Source organism: Felis catus, chromosome B1, assembly GCF_018350175.1.
Source record: "Felis catus isolate Fca126 chromosome B1, F.catus_Fca126_mat1.0, whole genome shotgun sequence".
In the NCBI taxonomy this organism is placed as follows: Eukaryota; Metazoa; Chordata; class Mammalia; order Carnivora; family Felidae; genus Felis; species Felis catus.
Window position 1 is genome coordinate 166,494,126 of NC_058371.1, and position 19,654 is coordinate 166,513,779.

The 19,654-nt window shown below is 34.6% G+C and overlaps 1 protein-coding gene across 1 annotated transcript in view; it reads left to right on the top strand.

The window, feature by feature from the left end:
* GABRG1 (gamma-aminobutyric acid type A receptor subunit gamma1) overlaps positions 1-19,654 on the top strand; it is a 71,487-nt gene that overhangs the window by 34,528 nt on the left and 17,305 nt on the right. The window contains exons 4-7 of the mRNA XM_003985410.6: positions 12,257-12,477; positions 13,354-13,436; positions 16,583-16,720; positions 16,843-16,995. Of these exons, the coding sequence (XP_003985459.1) occupies positions 12,257-12,477; positions 13,354-13,436; positions 16,583-16,720; positions 16,843-16,995 (595 nt within the window). The remainder of the gene's footprint in view (positions 1-12,256; positions 12,478-13,353; positions 13,437-16,582; positions 16,721-16,842; positions 16,996-19,654) is intronic.

Below are 19,654 nucleotides of genomic sequence, written 5' to 3' on the forward strand. Positions count from 1 at the left end.
ATATTTAAGGTGCACCACTTGGTGTTTTGATATATATATACCTTGTGAAGCGATCAGCGTAATCAAGCTAATGACATATCCATCTCCTCAGAGTTACTTTTTTTTTCTTTTTTTCCTTTTCCTTTTCCTTTTTTTCTTTTTTTCTTTTCCTTTTCCTTTTCCTTCTCCTTCTCCTTCTCCTTCTTTTTCTTTTTCCTTTACTCTTTCCTTTTCTCTATGTGTGTGTGTGTGTATGTGTGTGTGTACGTGTTGAGAGCATTTAAGATCTATCCTTTTGGGGCACCAGGGTGGCTCAGTCCACTAAGTGTCTAATTCTTGGTTTCAGCTCAGGTCATGATCTCACAGTTTCATGAGTTCAACCCCTATGTGGGGCTCCTACACTGGCAGCAGAGGGCCTGCTTGCCATCCTCAGTGTCTCTCTCTCTGCCGCTGCCCCACTTGCACTGTCTCTGTCTCTCTCAAAATAAATAAATAAACTTAAAAAAAGAGAGAGATCTATCCTCTTGGGTTGTCTGGGTGGCTCAGTCAGTTAAGTGTTCATCTCTTGATTTGGGCTTAGGTCATGATCTCAGAGTTCCTGAGATTGAGCCCCATGTCAGGCTCTGCATTGATCGCCTGTAGCCTGCTTGGGATTCTCTCTCCCCTTCTATCTCTGCCCCTTCCCATCTTATGCTCACTCTCTCACTCTCTCAAAATAAATGAATAAACTCAAAACAAAATCTATCTTCTTAACAAATTTCAAGTATACTATTGTTAACGAATATATTTTTAATACAGTGTAGTTACAGATGCAGGAATACTTGTCACACTCAGACCACAGACAAAAAAATCTAGCCATCTCACATTGAACCAATCAATGGCATTTTGCACATGTAGATGGAAAACAGATGGTTCATTGGTGATAGGGCTTCTCTAGGAAGCAGAGCCCTCATTTGAATACCAATCCTCTGTTGCAGGGAATTCCTTACCATGCTTTTAAATGTTTATTTTTGAGAGAGAAAGAGAGAGAGGGAGAGAGAAAGTGTGTGTGTCGGGGGTGAGGGGCAGAGAGAGAGTGAGACACAGGATTCAAAGCAGGCCAAGCACTGACCGCAAAGAACAGAGAGCCTGATGCAGGGCTCAAACTCATGAGCTGTGAGATCATGACCTGAGCCAAAATTGGACACTTAACCTACTGAGCCATCCAGGTGCCCCTACCATGCTTTTAAGAGTACCCATGATGATTATTTCTTTCTAGATGTCATGATATGTATTTATAGGTTTCCCATTTAGAATGTAACCTTCTCTCACATGTTGACCTATATTTGTATGACTTTAGTTTAGATCAAAGACCTGTAACTATGAACTTAGCCATGAATTTATGAGATTTTGGCCTAATTCTTGAAGATTAATTCAAATGCAGTGTAGACACCAGGGAGGTGTCTACATTTATTCCATAAACAACTATTTATTGTCTTTTATATGCCAGATGCTGTTTTTCAGCTTTGAGTTTACAGGTCTGATTCTGCTTTTTATTGTTTGTTGATTCATTTGTTTTGTTTTTTAGAGTCCACATCTAAGTGAAATCATATGGTATTTTGTCTTTCTCTGTCTGGCTTATTTCACTTAGTATACCTTTTAGTCCAACCCATATTGTCACAAATAGCAAGATTTCATCCTTTATATATGGCTAGGTAGCATTCCATAGTGTGTATGTGTTTGTATGTGTGTGTATACATATATATACATATGACATCTTTATTCATTCATCATTCAATGACACAAGCTGCTTGTATATCTTGGCTATTGTAAATAATGCTGCAATAAGCATAGAGGTGCATATGTCTTTTCAAATTAGTGTTTTCATTTTCTTTGGGTAAATACCTAGGGGTGGAATTATGAGATCATATGGTATATCTACTTTTAATTTTTTGAAGAAGCTCCATATTATTTCTACAGTGGCTATACCAATTTAGATTCTTGCCAACAATGCACAAGGGTGGGAGGTATATAGAGGTTGGACAAATTGAGTAAAGCGGAGTGGGAGATATAGTCTTCCAGTTTTGGAATGAATATGACATGGGAATAAAAGGTACTACATAGGGAATATAGTCAATGGTATTGTAATAGCGTTGCATGGTGACAGAAGGTAGCTACACTTGTGTTGAGCATAGCAAATCATATACAGGCGTTAAATCATTATGTGGTATGCTTGCAATTAGTGTACTATTGTGTGTCAACTGTACTTCAATTAAAAAATAAAAAAAATAAAATAATGCATGCTAAACAAGAGTTTAGGTTATAGTATTGGATAATCAAACACCCTTTGTCCTCATGGAGCTTATATTCTAGTTGGGGCAACACTATAAAATAAGTAAATATATAACATATTAAGTGATAACTAATAAAATATAGAGAAGTGAAGCAAAGCACTTGGTAGAGAGGGTCAGGATGGTGGGAAGGTTTTAGTGTACGCAGTATACAAGGGAAACATCACTCATTAGGTGACATTTGAATAGAAATCAACAGTGTTCAAGGAGAAAGTCATGCAGATATCTGGAGAGTGCTTTGTCAGAGGCAATAGCAGGAGTAAAGGCTCTGAGATGTGCATGGAACAGCAAGGAGAACAGTAGTGTTTGTAGTAAAATTAAGAAAGGTTAAAAGAGGTAGGAGAAGTTGTTGTAATTAGGATTCAGATCATCTGGAATTCTAAATACATTTAAAGGTTGTAGCATATTTTTTTTGTCTGAATGAGTGTGAGAATGTGGTAGAAAAGTGTTGATCCACAGGAGTGATAATATATGACTTAATGTTTTCAGTGAGTCCACTATCCTTCTGAATGAAGGACTAAGTATAAGAGAACAGTTGTGGAAGCAGGGAAATTAGTTACAAGTAATTGCAATAATTAAGGAAAAAGTTGATGGTGAAGCAAATCAGAAGTTACCAGATCCTGGAAGTAATTTGAAAATGGTGATTCCAGGGTATTTTGATAGACCAGATGTGGAGTTTTAGAGAAAAAGAGGAGTCAAGTATAACTCCAAGATTTTTTTACTTTAACTCAGAAGGATAAAGTTGTCACTTGATGAGATGGAGAAAAGATACAAGATTTTTTGTTTTGTTTTGTAGGAAAATGGAGATCAAGAGTTCTGTTTTGAAACTTTAAACATGAGGTGTCTATTAACCAATCCAGATGAAAATGTTAAGGAGGCAGTTACACATACACGTTGGGATTTCCGGGGAAGCAGCTGTATATGGAATGTAGCTTTTGCAATTTTCAGGCGATATACGTGATACAGTCACGAGATTGGATGAGATTACCTTGGGAGTAAAGAGAAGGGAACAGAATGGTGCTAAACTAGGGCATGGCATTGCTCAGGCAGATTAAAGATGTAGAGGGACTAGCAAAGGAGACAGAGAAAGAGTGGCCACTGAAATAGGAAAAAAAACAACTCAACTGGTGTCCCAAGTTTTGAGTGGGCCAGATGTTTCATGAAACAGAAACTGATTAACTGATTCAAATTCTGCAAATGAACTAATAATATGAATATTTAGAATAAATTAGCTTTCCAGAAGCTAGAGACTTTTTCCGACTTGGAATATTGGTATTAGAACTGGCAGTCTCTATACATGAAGAAATTTCTTCAAAAATAAAACTATGTCTATAAAATGTTCACATCTTCCAGAGGAGGCATTGCATGGCTATGTCTTATAATCCCTGTAAATTGGATTGTTTGCAAAAGCCCTGTTGCCCCCTTTTAAAAATACTAAGAAGAGGGTGCCTGGGTGGCTCAGTTGGTTAAGCATCCAAATCTCAGTTTCCACTCAGGTCATGAGCTCACAGTTCTGTGAGTTTGAGCCCTGCATCAGGCTCTGCACTGATGGTGTGGAGCCTACTTGGGATTCTCTCTCTCCCTCTCTCTGCCTCTTTCTCTCTCAAAATAAATAAATAAATAAACTTTTAAAAAATAAAAATGCTATGAAGTCTTTCCTTTATTATTATGACCATAATATTATAGTATGCTTACCGTGTGTGAAATCATTATTTTAAGTAATTTACATTAAATATTAGCAAGAACCTTGTGTACTAAACTCTGTATTATCCCGATTCAAGAGGAGGAAAGAGAGCCATAAAGAGCTGATAAATTTGGAGTACCTGGATGGCTCAGTCAATTAAATGCATCTAGCTCCTGATTTTGGCTAGAGTCATGACCTCATGAATGTGAGAGTGAGCCCTGCGTTAGGCTGGGCCCTGGGTGTGGAGGTTGATTGAGATTCTCTCTCTCTCCTTCTGCCCCCCGCCCCAGCTCACACGCATGTGCACACACACACACACACACACACACTTCCTCTCTCTCAAACAGACAAGCAAAAAAGAAAAAAAGAAAGAAAAGAAAGAAAAGAAAAAAGAAAAGAAAAGAAAAGAAAAAAGAAAAGAAAAGAAAAGAAAAGAAAAGAAAAGAAAAAGCTGAGAAATTTACTTAAGGTCAACTAAAAATTATTATGTTCAGAATTCAAGCCCTAGAAGTCTTCCCCAAAGTGCCATTCACCCCACAATCACTACACCAAATTGCCCCTTTTTAAATGCAGTCTCACCTCATGGGTTCAGAATAGTCCAATTATGCATACTGAAAATAATTTGGGTTTCTCTTGACTATATATCAAGATTCCTCACTTGGCTGCTTTTTCTCCAGCCATTTATGTTTCTGTTTTGGTGCTCGATGCAGTGCTATAGTGAATCTGGAGAGTCTTTCTTTTGCCTTCCAGATTGTCTTTGTATCTCACTTCAGCTCCCTGTGTGGCAGACATGTCTGTTCCTCTTTTATATCCATCTCAGAAAAACGTGGTGATGTTAAACATCGTTTTGATGCCTATGCATTGGGGAAGTTCCCAGAATTTTTTCAAGAAATCGTCCTTCCATGTGATATTTGGTATCAGTTGCTCATAATTTTGATAAAATTTCACAAGACATGCATAACTATGGAAGGTTGAATTCACAAATTTATAAATGTTTAGGGGACCTTATTGTTTTTTTTATTTAAATTATTTTTTCAACGTTTATTTATTTTTTGGGGGACAGAGAGAGACAGAGCGTGAACGGGGGAGGGGCAGAGAGAGAGGGAGGCACAGAATCGGAAACAGGCTCCAGGCTCTGAGCCATCAGCTCAGAGCCTGACTCAGGGCTCGAACTCCCGGACCGCGAGATCATGACCTGGCTGAAGTCGGACGCTTAACCGACTGCGCCACCCAGGTGCCCCAGGGGACCTTATTGTTTAAAGATCTGAAGTAATGGATTGCTCATGGTGTTCTGATAGAAGGAGATATTGACATGTCCAGAACTTTTCTTGTCCTACCAGTAGATGCCCTGGAAGAGGACAGTCCATACTTCTTATCCTCCTATGAATGTTGCAGGGAATAGGCAATATTGTATGTTTGATCCCATGCAGTAACCTTAATGTAGGTAACATTTTGGAATTACTCTGCAAATAATCATGTATCTTATTTTGGGAGACCTCCAGTTGAACACTAGAATTTCAAATTTCATTATCTTTATACACTACCAAAATTGAATCTGAAAACTTAACAAATGAATATCTGTATGGAAAAAAAATGGTAATCTATATTTTCTGGAGCATATTTTGTGTTTGAAAGGACCAATAAATAATTCTCCCATTTTATCCCTCTGCATGGATTCTGAATCTACTGACAAATATTCATAGAAGACAGGCAAATGGAGATAAAATAAACAAAAAAACCCCAAATTTCTCCTACTAGTAATTAAAATGGGGCTGTAGAATAGGGTTGGGAAGGTGAGACTCAAATCGCTTTGACGGCACTCCTGTGCACCTACCTGACTCCCACCTTCCGGTAAGATTTTGAGACATTTCATTCAGATCAAGTTCAGGGTGCAGCACATGAAAAAGAGATTAGAACTTATTAATAAATGATTTTTAATGTACCCGATTTAGTCAGTTAAGAAATATGGAACAAACTTCTCTGAGAGGTAGAGTGAGTAAGAGATGGGACAAAAAGGAGAGTGTAGATTCATATAGAAAACATGAGTTGAGGAAATGTGATTCTTCCTACCACAAAAACTAGTTATTGTAATTTATCTAGCAAATAAACACATGCATAATTTTTGTTAAGGCTTCCTGAATCCATGAATATCGCACTCCTACTGCTATAACTGTATAACAATGGTCTATTTTATGTGTCACGTTGGCTATTGTATAATACCCAGATATTTGTCTAGATGTTGCTGTGAAGGTACCTTTTAGATGTGACTGACACTGAGATTAGTAGACTTTGGGTAAATCAGCTCATGCTTTGTAATGTGGATGGGCTTCATTCAATCAGATAAGGCTTTAGGAGAAAGGACTGAGGTCCCTCAAGGAAGAAGAGATTCTGCCACCAGGCTGACTCTGGTTCAAGACTGAAACATCAACTTTTCTCTGTTTCTTCAGCCTGCTGGCCTGCTTTGCCAGTTTTTGCCTTGAAAGACCCCAGAATTTCATCAGTTACTACCTTTAAGTAAATCTATCGATCCTTTCTGGCTATCTCTCTGTCCAACCATCCATTGACCCATCCATCCATCTTAAGGGGTCTGTTTCTCTGGAGAGCCCTGACTGAAACAGGTTCATAAGGGTTGTAAGGATCTTTCCCATGCCAGATTATTGGTTATTTATTATATACATCTAGAATCTAACTCTTTCTTTACAGTATGTATTATACATTTTTTAAGGAGTGGGAATTTTGTTTTATATGTATCCTTTGTAGGGTTTAGCTGTCTGTGATCATATTAAGATTGATGTCTTACTCTTTGAAATTGTACATCGAATATTATAGAATAAATATTTAGCAGGAAATGTATGATTAAGCATGATACATAAAATTAACACACGGAATATTAGGGCTTTCAGTTCATAACACTCAGTTGAGTAGTACATGGGGATGGAGTGGTGTCTAGGTTCGAAGTCAATTATTGGTAATTGTTGTCAAAAACTCTTACAGATGTAGAATTTTCTGTGTGTCTGAGGTATGCACATTTCCTGATGGACACAAAATACACTACGTTTTTCATTGTATATCACTTAAGGTTTTTTTTCCCCATTATGCCCTACACTTTACTACCTCTTTACTTCCTCCCCACTTCTATTATTCGACCCCAGCATGTATCTGAATGTTCATATATCCTTCAGTGTTTGGGTAAAATACTACTTCTGTCATGAAGTCTTCCTCAAATTTCCCTAGCTGAAAATCACCTCTACTGTCTCCATTTCTCTTTATCTGTACGTTTCCTAAGTTTTATTAATTTCTAATTTTTTATTTTTTGTATATAGTATATTCATAACAGGAAGGCTCTATTTTCATCTTTGTAAACCCAGAACAATATAGAAGTAACTTAATCACTGAAAAATATTTTTAAAAAGTTAATTGGTGAATGCACATGATGTTATGTTCTTTTGAAAATCTACCTTTAGAGTCATAAAAATAAGAGCCCAAAGGGTTGGTAACAGAACCCAGGATTCATGTCTACTTTTTGATTCTCAGTATATTTCTGGATGACTTCAATGATTTATCATGACAGATCCTCTTTGTTCCTTATCTCTTTTTCTAGTTGAAAAATAGAATAGCACCAAGCTTTATACTTAACCATATTGTGATAGTATTTTTTTAAAAAAATTTTTTTCAACTTTTATTTATTTTTGGGACAGAGAGAGAGAGAGAGAGAGCATGAACGGGGGAGGGGCAGAGAGAGAGGGAGACACAGAATCGGAAGCAGGCTCCAGGCTCTGAGCCATCAGCCCAGAGCCCACGTGGGGCTCGAACTCACAGACCGCGAGATCGTGACCTGGCTGAAGTCGGACGCTTAACCGACTGCGCCACCCAGGCGCCCCATATTGTGATAGTATTAAGAATTGGTGTTTTTATAATAACTGAGCAAAGTGGAGCAGCTACCTATGAACTTTTACCACTAAAGCTATTTGCACTGTGGATTAGCTATGCCTGTACCTTTTGTCTACATGTCTGTAGCCTTCACATCTAATATATTGATAACCATTATTTGGCCCAGTATACTACTATTTTGACCACGGGAATAGATGGTTTAGGGAGAGATTAATGCCAAGGTGTGAAGACCAGATCAGGATCAAACATACTTCATGATGAAATTATACACCTACGTTAGTTATGTAGGTCTGCATTTTGTGTGAAGTTTCTTCCATTACTAGGACAATAGTATTGAAAACTAGTACGTTTAATTGTGAGACACAGTGCATAACTGCAAGTCTGACCATGTGGTAAGAAGACTACAAGACATATACTTTCGTCAACTATGCTTTGATTTGATTGAGTTAAAAATAAAATGACTCACTTCTTAGCCTTTATTCATGAATGCTGTTTTCTCAGCTAAACAGCTAACTGTTTTCTCAGCAAGGAAAAAAGTAAGTCTCATAATGTACATTGGATCTCAAATGTTAAATGTACTGTGCCTTATTTCAAATTGTTTATCCTAGAAGCTATTGTACTTGTCCTGAGTGAATGGACATTCCTTTTCATGTTTTTGTTTTTTTTTTTTTTTTTACTTATTTATTATCCAGTTAATTATAGCTTCTAAATAAGAACATGAAGAACAATAACACAGTTTGATCACTTTCTGGAAGTTGTACTAATACAAATGAGTAAACGAAATTGGATTTTTCGATTACATATAAAGTAGCAGAAACTTTAATGACCTTCTTATCTCAGTGAGGCACTTATTAAGGATTAGCAGTTTAAAAGAGCTTGAAAGTATTAGCATCTGCAACGGGTTTAGGAAGGTTGGATTATCAAGACATATGCTCTGTATCTTTCTCTTCTTGGTCCTCGCTTGAGGGAATAATTATGAGTAGAAAAATTTTCCCATTTCCCCCAAGACTCTCTCCTGGGAGAGTTTACTCTTTAGAAATCATAACTCTTTCAATGGCAATTAGCAGTTTTATCAACAGGTATTCTAAAGAAGATCCTGTCAGCTGCTAAGCAGGATTTTCAGCTGCTTGCTAAATCCCACCCCTAGACATGTTAGTTCTCAAGTGCAGCCTTTAATGCCCTGTTAGTTAGGAATACTGCAGCCAAGTATATATCAGGTAGCATGATGTCCCCTTTACCAACCAATGTCGGAGCTTTGCGAAGCCATAGTCCTGGCAGGAATGTAAGCCTTATCCGTTATCTTAAGCAGTTTATACTGTTTGATTCCATCCAAAAATACAAAATAATTCTGGCACATAATGTTATTAAATACTCTTTTTCGGATCCACCAGAGAAGAGACGTGAGCATTCTTCTATTTGCATTTGCTATTAAAACCAGAAACCATGTCATTAACACAAGTTACAGTTAGACTCTGAGTAGTTAATTATTTGTGTCAGTCGAAGAGGCTGCTTCGATAAATCATAATTTATTCTAAAGAAAAGACATCTGGCCTGGGAAGCAGGAGGTCAGAATAGGGGTTAAAGATAACTGTTGTAAAGCTGGCCAAGGATTTTCCACAAGATTTAGGGAGAAAGTACCACTGATATTGTCTGGAAGGACCCATTTTCGCCGCCCACCCCCAATAATGCATGCCTAATCCATTCATATTCCTTAGTGAGATGATTAAGCATCTACAGAGTAAATATACTTCAGTATTATGTATTATGAGATATGTCTTGTGTTACAACTCAGCTTGAGTTGTGAACATCAGCAAGTTTGTGGCTATGGAAGGTACTTGGTTGCAAAAGAAACTTCAGCCTATATTCCACAGTACAATTTGATCCCGTGCCATTCCATACTCAGTTGGAAAAAACTAAATCTCAGTCATCTCTCCCTCTCTAAATTTCTCTGGCAACCTCATGGCAATCAAAACTATGTGAAGGGGAGATCATGATGTGAGTGTTTTTGTGCCTAAGGACTTCAAATCTTCACATCCATGCAAAACAATTGACTGGCTAGATGCTAGATGATACTAGACACTAAATATATGGATAGAGTATTGAATGATCACATATTACATCATTATATGGACAAATTATCCTGAGTAATTAATCTATATTTCTTAACCCCTTTATAAAGGACATTTCAACTGTGTAATGTTTAGGCCCCTGTTGGATTTTAAATACAATAAGACCTTGCATTGCAAGTAACTTGTTCTGTGAGTGTTCTGCAAGACAAGAAAACATTTCTAATAAATTTTAACTTGACAAATGAGCGATGTCCTGCAATACGAGTGGTATGTGATGTCAAACATCACAGGATCACAACTGATCCAATGGCTCTTGAAATTTGCTTTGATATACAGGTGCTTTGGATTATCAGCATGCTTCCAGAATGAATATGCTCACAAACCAAGGTTTTATTTTAACTATTAATATGTACTTGCCTTCCCCAAATTGCAACACTGTTCATCTAAAATAGATAAGATGATGGTGGTTAAGGTGGTTAAGGGTACAAACTTGTAGTAAGTTTGTAAATAAGCCATAGACGTCAAATGTACAATATAATTAATATAGACAATAATATACCATAATTATGTAATATGATAAATATTGCTACATTGGCAATCTTTGACAGTACAGAAATATATCAAAGTAACTTTACGTATGCTGTATGCTGTATGCCTTCAAATCATACAATGATGGGGGCATCTGGGTGGCTCAGTCAATTGAGCGTCTGACTTTGGCTCAGTTCATGATCTTGCGGTCTGTGAGCTCGAGCCTCGCGTAGGCCTCTGTGCTGGCAGTTTGGAGCCTGGAGCCTGCTTCGAATACTGTGTCTCCCTCCTTCTCTCTCTGCGCCTCCCCCGCTCATGCTCTGTCTCTCTCTCTCTCTGTCAAAAATAAACATTAAAAAAAATTTTAAATTATACAATGTTACATGTCAAATTTATTCAATAAATAAAAATAAAACGCCAAAATACATAAAATAAGGTTTTCCTTTCTATTCTATATTGCTTATCTATTCTATTTCCTCTATATTCTAGTCAAGTAAATTATACTTATAAATATTCTGCTGGGAATTAGGATTTGATACAACTTTCCTAATAACAAGTTAACTCCTAGTCTGTGTACTTATTATTCTCTTTACCTTTTTAAAAAATCTTCATTCAATTGGTCAAACTCCTAATTACACTTCTCTTTCTTACACTAAACCTGTCCGTCCATGTAAATTGGCCAGTTGCTAGCCTTACATCGAAAGTGAGCAACCAATCTCTCCCACAACAAGTAATTCATATACTATTTCATATTTTTCAATTTACTCTTTTCTGTCTCTCTTAATATCAAAGTTGTACACATACATAATCACTTTCCTCAACAGCATCGATAATTACTGCATTCTTATTCATTAATTTTATCAAATCAATTTTCGTGCTTATAATATGGCAGACATTTTGTCAGGATACAAAGGTAGGTAATACCTAATCACTTCCTCCAGGGTTCTATCATAACCCTGGAATTTCTTATCTACAGTCACATGCTGATAATGGGCACAGCCTGTGCTCTAATACCAGCACCCATCAGGCTCCACTATGACCACCATTATGTATGGTTGTCGTGGATGTGGATTTTGGATTCAGCCTGTGGTGATTCAGTCTCCCTATCATTTACTTATTACCTCTGTGATGTGGGGAGAATTATTTTACTTCTATATTGCTCAGTAAATGTGAAATAGCAGTACCTATTTCACAGGGTTGCAGTAAGGATTTAATGACATGATACATACAAAACTCAACATACAGTGCTTGGCATGTTAAAAGCGCTTAATAAGGGTGTGTGTGTGTGCTTTGAAAATTTTGAGAACAGCAGATCTAAATAATTGTAATTAATTTTTTGGGCAAAAGAAAATGTAAGGGATTTTAGGTAATTTGGTATTTGCATCTTGATTTTGTATTTATTTGTGATTTTTTTAACCGATGCTCCATGTGAATGTCACAAAAATTGATACAATTGTTGACATTAAGGTAATTTGCTTTTATATTAAATGACTATATACTACATATTATAAAATCTTGAATAAAATTTACAAAACAATTATGAAGCCTCACTAGGAAACAGTTATTACTAGAAATCTTGGACTTTATCTTATATGACTCAGGCAAATAATTAAAAATGAAAATTAAGGTAATGGCATATTTTTTATTTGAAAACACTGAGTTTCAGTGCTATTCACTTACAGAAATTTTATAATGTAAAAATGAAAACATCTAAAAAAAGTCTAAGTAGTGACTTTACTATATTATAAGTTGTTACCTTTCTTTTTATCTTTCAGGAATACACAATAGATATAATTTTTGCCCAAACCTGGTTTGATAGTCGTTTAAAATTCAATAGTACCATGAAAGTGCTTATGCTTAACAGTAATATGGTAGGAAAAATTTGGATTCCTGACACTTTCTTCAGAAACTCAAGAAAATCTGATGCACATTGGATAACAACTCCTAATCGTCTGCTTCGAATTTGGAATGATGGACGAGTTTTATATACTTTAAGGTAATACTGTTTTAAAAAATATAGCTGCTTTAATTTATTTTCCATACTAATATTTGGTCAAGTCATAAATTTTCCTTTTTCAGTATTACAAAGAAAGAAATATGGAGTTCCTTTCATACACTAAAATCTAAAATCGCGGTATACTTTGGAAACTTTTATTAAAGCTCAGAGTAACTAGCATATGAAAGGAATGAAAAGCAAACAAGAAAAATCTCTTGATTCCTCCCTCCTTCCCTCCCCAACCCTGCAACAAAAGAGGGTGTGGTGTGAGCATTATGTGTTTTAACCTATGGTGCAAATAGTTGAGATTTTCTCTAGGAGCCCAATCTACTAAAAAATTTTCAATAATGTAATAAAGCATCCTTAAGAAAGGATTAAATGAAGGTTGATGTATATAAGATTCAAGTTTATTTAATTCGTTGTCTTAAATGTATCTTAACACATCTTATCAAGGATCATACTAATCTTAAGAATCATCCTTAGTGAAAAGATGTTCATGAAAACTTAAGAGAAAACAATCACCTTACATAACCCTGTATACTCAGTTAATTGTGTGTGAGTGTGTGTGTGTGTGTGTGTGTGTGTGTGCAATGTGTTTTTGTGATCCTGAAGTATAAAGTTTTAACCGTAAGCAGATTTACTGAAATGTATATAGTGGGAGCTTAATTGGCTGGAAAGGAAAATGTTAGAATTTTCATACTCACTTATGAATGTTACAATATTAACATTTAAAACTTTGAAGTATTATAATTATTATTATTTTCTAGTATATCACAGACTGCTATTACAGGCCAAAATCATTCTTGAATATTAGACAAAGGATTTTTAATGCTTGAAATTACTTATTATTTAATATTTATTTTTTCATTTAAATAGATTGACAATTAATGCAGAATGTTATCTTCAGCTTCATAACTTTCCTATGGATGAACATTCCTGTCCGCTGGAATTTTCAAGCTGTAAGTGACAAAATGCATGATAAGTTCATAGAATTTTAGCCTCAGACCTGTTTATTTAAAAATGTAAAATAAAGTGAGATAAATGCAATTTATATAATTTTCTGAGGTGGGGATTATATTTTTCTCTCAGATAAAATAATTACAAATGACATATTTGTTTCTGGCTTTTGAATTAAAAAGTGACAATGAATGCATAGTAAATGTATATTTTATTATTTCATTCCTTACAAATTTTGGTTTTATCCTAGTGCCTTTTCCTATTTTGATTAAATAAAGTAGTCCTGAAGATAGTGTTCAAATGTTTTAATACTCCCATGAATAAAATGTTGATTCAAATTTTATTCGTCTCCCTGAGGCAAGATTTAACTTTATTACATTGGATTTTAAAATATGTTTCAAAGATTGGTTTGGTGAATAATATTTACTAGATGAATACTAAATCTTTGAGACTTTAATGAGTTGGAAAAGCCAAGGTAGAAATAAGTTTATTTTATTTGAAAGAAATATTGAAATACAGAGAAATGATTAGAACTAAGTAATTTTGATATAAAAATATTTTATTTCAAGAAAATAATTGTTACCTTTCTATATGAATATCAATTCTATTTCATAATTACTGACATATTTACATATATATCTTATAAAAGGTTTTTCTAGACAATATATAAATGAGTAAGTCTTAAAAACGTGTAAAATGATTTTAAGAAATATAATTGCCTATATCCACAAATTGTCTAGTGCTATTTTCCTTCTATTGAAATTTGACTTCTTTGTATATTACATACTAAAATCTATTCACACTACATTTTATATATTCACAAGTATTATCCTGCTTCTTCACTCACAAAAATCCCCAAATATCTCTTGTTGCTTTTATTGAATTTTCTTGGCTTTTCTTAATGATTTGTGTCATATTAAAATATCCTTTTAAAGTTATAATCTATCTCACTATTTTGATTTTCTAACATTAACTTCTTAATGAATAAAATGGCCAAATCATACCAAAGACTTGATGAATACAACATTCAAAGAATAGTTGATATGAAAATATTTGAAAATGTAGCAATTATTGTACTTGCCTCTGGATACCATGACTACATCTTTGGTGTGATATCTCTTTGACTATGATTTGGAAATTAATTGTTGGAAATTAATACTCTATCCTTGTGAATTCAATTGGTTGTCACCTACATAAACATAATGATCACAGCTAACTTTTTTCAGGTATTCCATATCGATCCAGTAGAGAATTGAGTGTTCTATTCCTAATGTTTTGCAACAAATATATTCAAAATATTTCAATATATCCCCATTTCAATAGTCAATATCATGAAATTTAGAGTAATTAAGTAATGAGCTCACTGTTTTTATTTCTACCCACACTCCTATATACTATATTGGATCAACAATGATAATTAAAAAAATAGAGATTATGGAAAAGCAAGATGGTTAGAGCCTATTGAACAAGACAGAACGCGAAAAAAGAAAAGAGAAAACAGATTTTTAAAACAAGTTAGTGGAGAGATGACAGCTATTTTATCATGGCTGATGAAGAGATCCTGGTACAAAATGATATAATGTTCTGGAAATTTTTTAAGTTGGTAGTGGATTCTGTTCTTATAATATGGTAGACCAACTCTTCTGTTGAAAACAATTTAAAATTTATATTATTAAAAACCTTCTCAAAAACATGTGAGTAATCACCAGGAAAGAATTGAAGCAATAAAAATGAAACCAGAAAGTTGAGCTTTGAATTTGACAGATTTGTGGATTAGAGATCTATTAGAACATAATTTGTACATACAGCTGGGTTACAAAGGCTGGGAGCTTAGGGTGACATGAATAACCTCCCCTTCCCCCATATACACACACTCTCTCTCTCTCACACACACACACACACACACACACCCACCCACTAAAGTCTAAAAGAACAGTTGCCTCTGCAATCAGCATACTAGGGGTGAAATAACTCCTTGAGAGGATATAATTGCCGACCCACCCTCACATGAATTTTCAGCCTGAATTTCCTTCACTCGATTACTTTAAAAAGCCCTTGTGGATTTTCCTGACCTGTGTCAGAAACAAAAATTTTTTGAAAGAATGCACCTCCATGTTAGGCAACTACATTTCAACACAAGTAACTAACAAAAATCTAGTATTCAGAGTATGTAGATAACAGACTAAAAAAAGGGTGGGGGGAAGAAAATCCAATAAAAGAACAGGTAATAGAACAAGCAGTTCTCCAAAGTAGAAACCCAAGAATCTAATAAACATATGAAAAAATTACTAAGTTTCATTCATAATAAGGAAAATGTGAAATAAAATACACTTTGAGACCAGTAAGAATAGGCTGTCCACATCAAGTTAAATGAGACTGTGGATCCACATGTATTTTCACACACTGGCTGGTGAGAGAATATATGGTATGCTCTCTATGAATAGAAGATTGGCACTGTTTCATAAAGTGGAAATTCTATGCCATCCATGACCTAGCTCTTCCATATATAGATATATGTCCCAGAGAAATTTTGTGTATATGTATTTTGTGAGGCATGCATGGTAATGGTACAAACAACACTGTTAGTAATAGTCAACAAGAAACATTATAAGCATCTATAATAGCAAAATGGATAAGTAAATTTCAGTACATCTTTACAATGGAAGAAATTTACTAAAGCTATGTACATTGGCATGGATGACTATTACAAATATCACATCAAAAGAAGTAAAATATAAAGTAATGCATCTAGTATGGCACCAATCAAGTGGAGTTGAAAAAGAACCTAAAATAAGCTATATGTTTCAGAAATGCATATCGGAACATCTATTTTCTGATTTCAGAAATCAGGTTAGTGGTTACATTTAATTGAGTGAGGGACTACTACATTGGGATGGGGACATGAATTTCCCTAAGAAACCAGCATGATTCTGTTTTTTGATTTAAGTGGAGTGGCATGGATTATCATTATTGGATCATTATATGGTTATTTTTAAACTATACACATATATTTTATGCTGTATTTTCTATATTTGACATATCCTATCATACAAAAATGAATTTCAAAGAACTTGTCTTTGAATAATGGTATTGCAACAGTGACAGATTTGGATCTTGCTAAACTCTATATTTTAATTTTTTTATCTAGATGGGTACCCTAAAAATGAAATTGAGTATAAGTGGAAAAAACCTTCTGTAGAAGTGGCTGATCCTAAATACTGGAGATTATATCAGTTTGCATTTGTAGGGTTACGGAACTCAACTGAAATTTCTCACACCATCTCTGGTAAGGAAACACCAATCAGTGAATGATGCTAGCATCAAACGGCTTTGTATTTAAATCTATTGGTTCAAACCTATGCTTTTATGTATTTTAATAGCAAAAATAAAACTTTTCTTTTCTTCTAGGGGATTATATTATTATGACAATTTTTTTTGACCTGAGCAGACGAATGGGATATTTCACTATTCAGACCTACATCCCGTGTATTCTGACAGTTGTTCTTTCTTGGGTGTCTTTTTGGATCAATAAAGATGCAGTACCTGCAAGAACATCACTTGGTATGATATGTAATATTATGCTATAGTATCATAGGACTATTGAAATATTTCAATGTGAAAGAGTTTGTAGTTGAATATATTCGAATATCCCTCTACATTACAATCAAGCAAAAATTTAAAAAATACTCCAGTGCAATACAATGTTGAAAGGAATATATGAAAAACAAGTAGTAAATTGAATCACAAAGAATTTAATTTCAGAAAATTTTATATTTTTTCCTGCTCATGGAGATCAAGGGAAGCATAAATACTCAGCAAGAATTAATAGGTGAAAACCATGCATAATTCCTGAATCTTCATTTGGTCAATATTTTCAATCACTTTTCATCAAGATTTTTATTCTTTTGCTGAATCATTGATAGCCAGCATTTATTGACTTATGTGTGTTTAGAAGGCTTCGGAATCTCCTGCTCTTACAATGGTGCTAATCAACAGCCAACTTTTCTAAAGAGCAAGTCGCTGAAAGGGACAAAAACTGCCAGGCTTCTGTAATCTATAAAATGTGTAATTAGTCTATGAATATTTTGAGAGTTGCCTGTACAATAACACTGATTAAAAGGGCAATTTGTGATTCATACTTGATAAAATAGACCTTTGGTTTCTTTCTTTAGCCATCAATTGCAATAATCAAAATCATATAAGAAAATATGCCTAATTACTATACATTTGTTTAAAAGAAAATAACATCCATTTATGTATTGATATACAAAGATATCTTACTGATCAATTTCATTCCCAAGATCAGTGCAAAACATGATCATACTACTGAAAATTGTGTCTTAAAAAATATAAAGTTGGGATAGTCTATTTTCAACAAAGGAGGTTTTCATGTGGTTTCTATGATAGCTGGTGAATAACTACATTTAATAAATACAGTAAAATGCAAATCACACAAAAGTGGCAAGATAAAGCCCGAGGCACCCAGCTCTGTATTTGAAAATTCAGTGCCTTTGAGAGTCTAAAGAGAGGTGTAGATATAGCCAGTGAATAAAATGTACTCATACCTGAGTTTCGTTTCCCTATTTAAACTAGTATTATAATTTCAAATTATTTTATGTCCTAAAGTAAGTAAAGTATTTCAGATTCTTTGTATGCTACCATGAGTTGTTTTAAGAAAATTGGAATGGGTTGTTTCTATTCTACTATTATATTTGTATAAAGCCAAAAAACATGCCATAGTTTCAGAAAGGGTATAGCCAATTGTGGAATTGTGTTGTTATGTGAATTCATAGTTTTAAGTTTTAGCATATCAACTATGAAGCCATAGCCAGATCTATCTTGAAGAATATCTCTTATAATTGTGGGCCCTATGTGTTTGGAGGACCAAGATTTTTCTTAAAACGAGTGTAGGTACATACATACATACACACGCACATAATTGAAGGACAACTTCCTGAGTTTATTTATGTCACATTTATCAAATGTTTTTTTTTTATGAAACAGGCAGTCTTTTGGGGGCTTTAGTGTTAACAGTGAACAGTAGTTATAAAATCCTCATGTTTATGGCATTTATGTTTTAGTGGGGTATGCAGGTAATGTACAAATATAAAAAGCATATAATATCAGTGAGTAATAAAGGTTATGAAGAGAAAGCAAAGTAAATATAAGAGTATGTCAGGGGATGTGCATAAATATGCTGTTTGCTATTTTGTGTTATGGAGTCAGGCCAGACTGGTTTGAGGAGGGAGCAGAGACCCAGTCAAGTGTGGGAGCTAACCTGGTGGATATCTGGTAGAACGATAATCCAGGCAGGAAGAACCACCAGGTCCTAAAGTGGGATCTTCTTTGCCATGCCGTGCTTGAAGGCCCGAAAAAAAAAAAAAGCAACAATGGCTAGACTGACTGAGAGGTGGTAGAAAATGAGATTGGAGACATGCCGGTCATTAGATCATATTTTTAACAGGTCATTTTACAGACTTTGGATTTTATTCTCAATGTGATGTGGAAGACTTGTAGGATTTTGAGCAAGGGAAACCAAGAGGCAATATCAATGAATCTGCTTAATAACCCAAATATTTTTTTATTATTATGGATTCAAAGATATTTTATGGGAAATCCACTATCTTATTTTTATGTGAAAGAATGTGATATTAATTACTAAATTAAAGACATAAATATCTGAAAGCTAAGTCCTGTAGTTTTCATTGATTTATGAATACAAATGTAATAGTACTTTAGTAAAGTGAAATTTAATGCAGTCACTGATATTGAAATCAAAGCACACATTGTCTTTAAATTTTTTTTGAGTCAATTGGGATAAAAGTATGGAAGCCAGGAATACATTTGGAAATCTATCGTTTTCTGAGTGTGGCAATGTTGTGATTTGATAAGTTACCAGAAAAAAAGGTGTAAGGTGAGGAAGAGGAAAGACTTGTTTATTCGTGGTAATTGTTGAGCACTTCCTGCATGCCTAGCCTTAATAAATAGTTTTGGTTTAAAAATCATTGCAGCAAAATTGTCAGGAATAATAGGGTAAAAAAGAAATCTGTTATCATATTTGGATATTTTAACATTCTTTCTCACTCATGGTAGAACAATTACGTGGGAGAAAGATCAATGAAGATGTAAAAAATCTGAATGAAATTATCAACTACTTGACCTGATTAATATTCATAGATTATCCCTAACTGCAAAACATACCATACTTTCAAGTGCATAT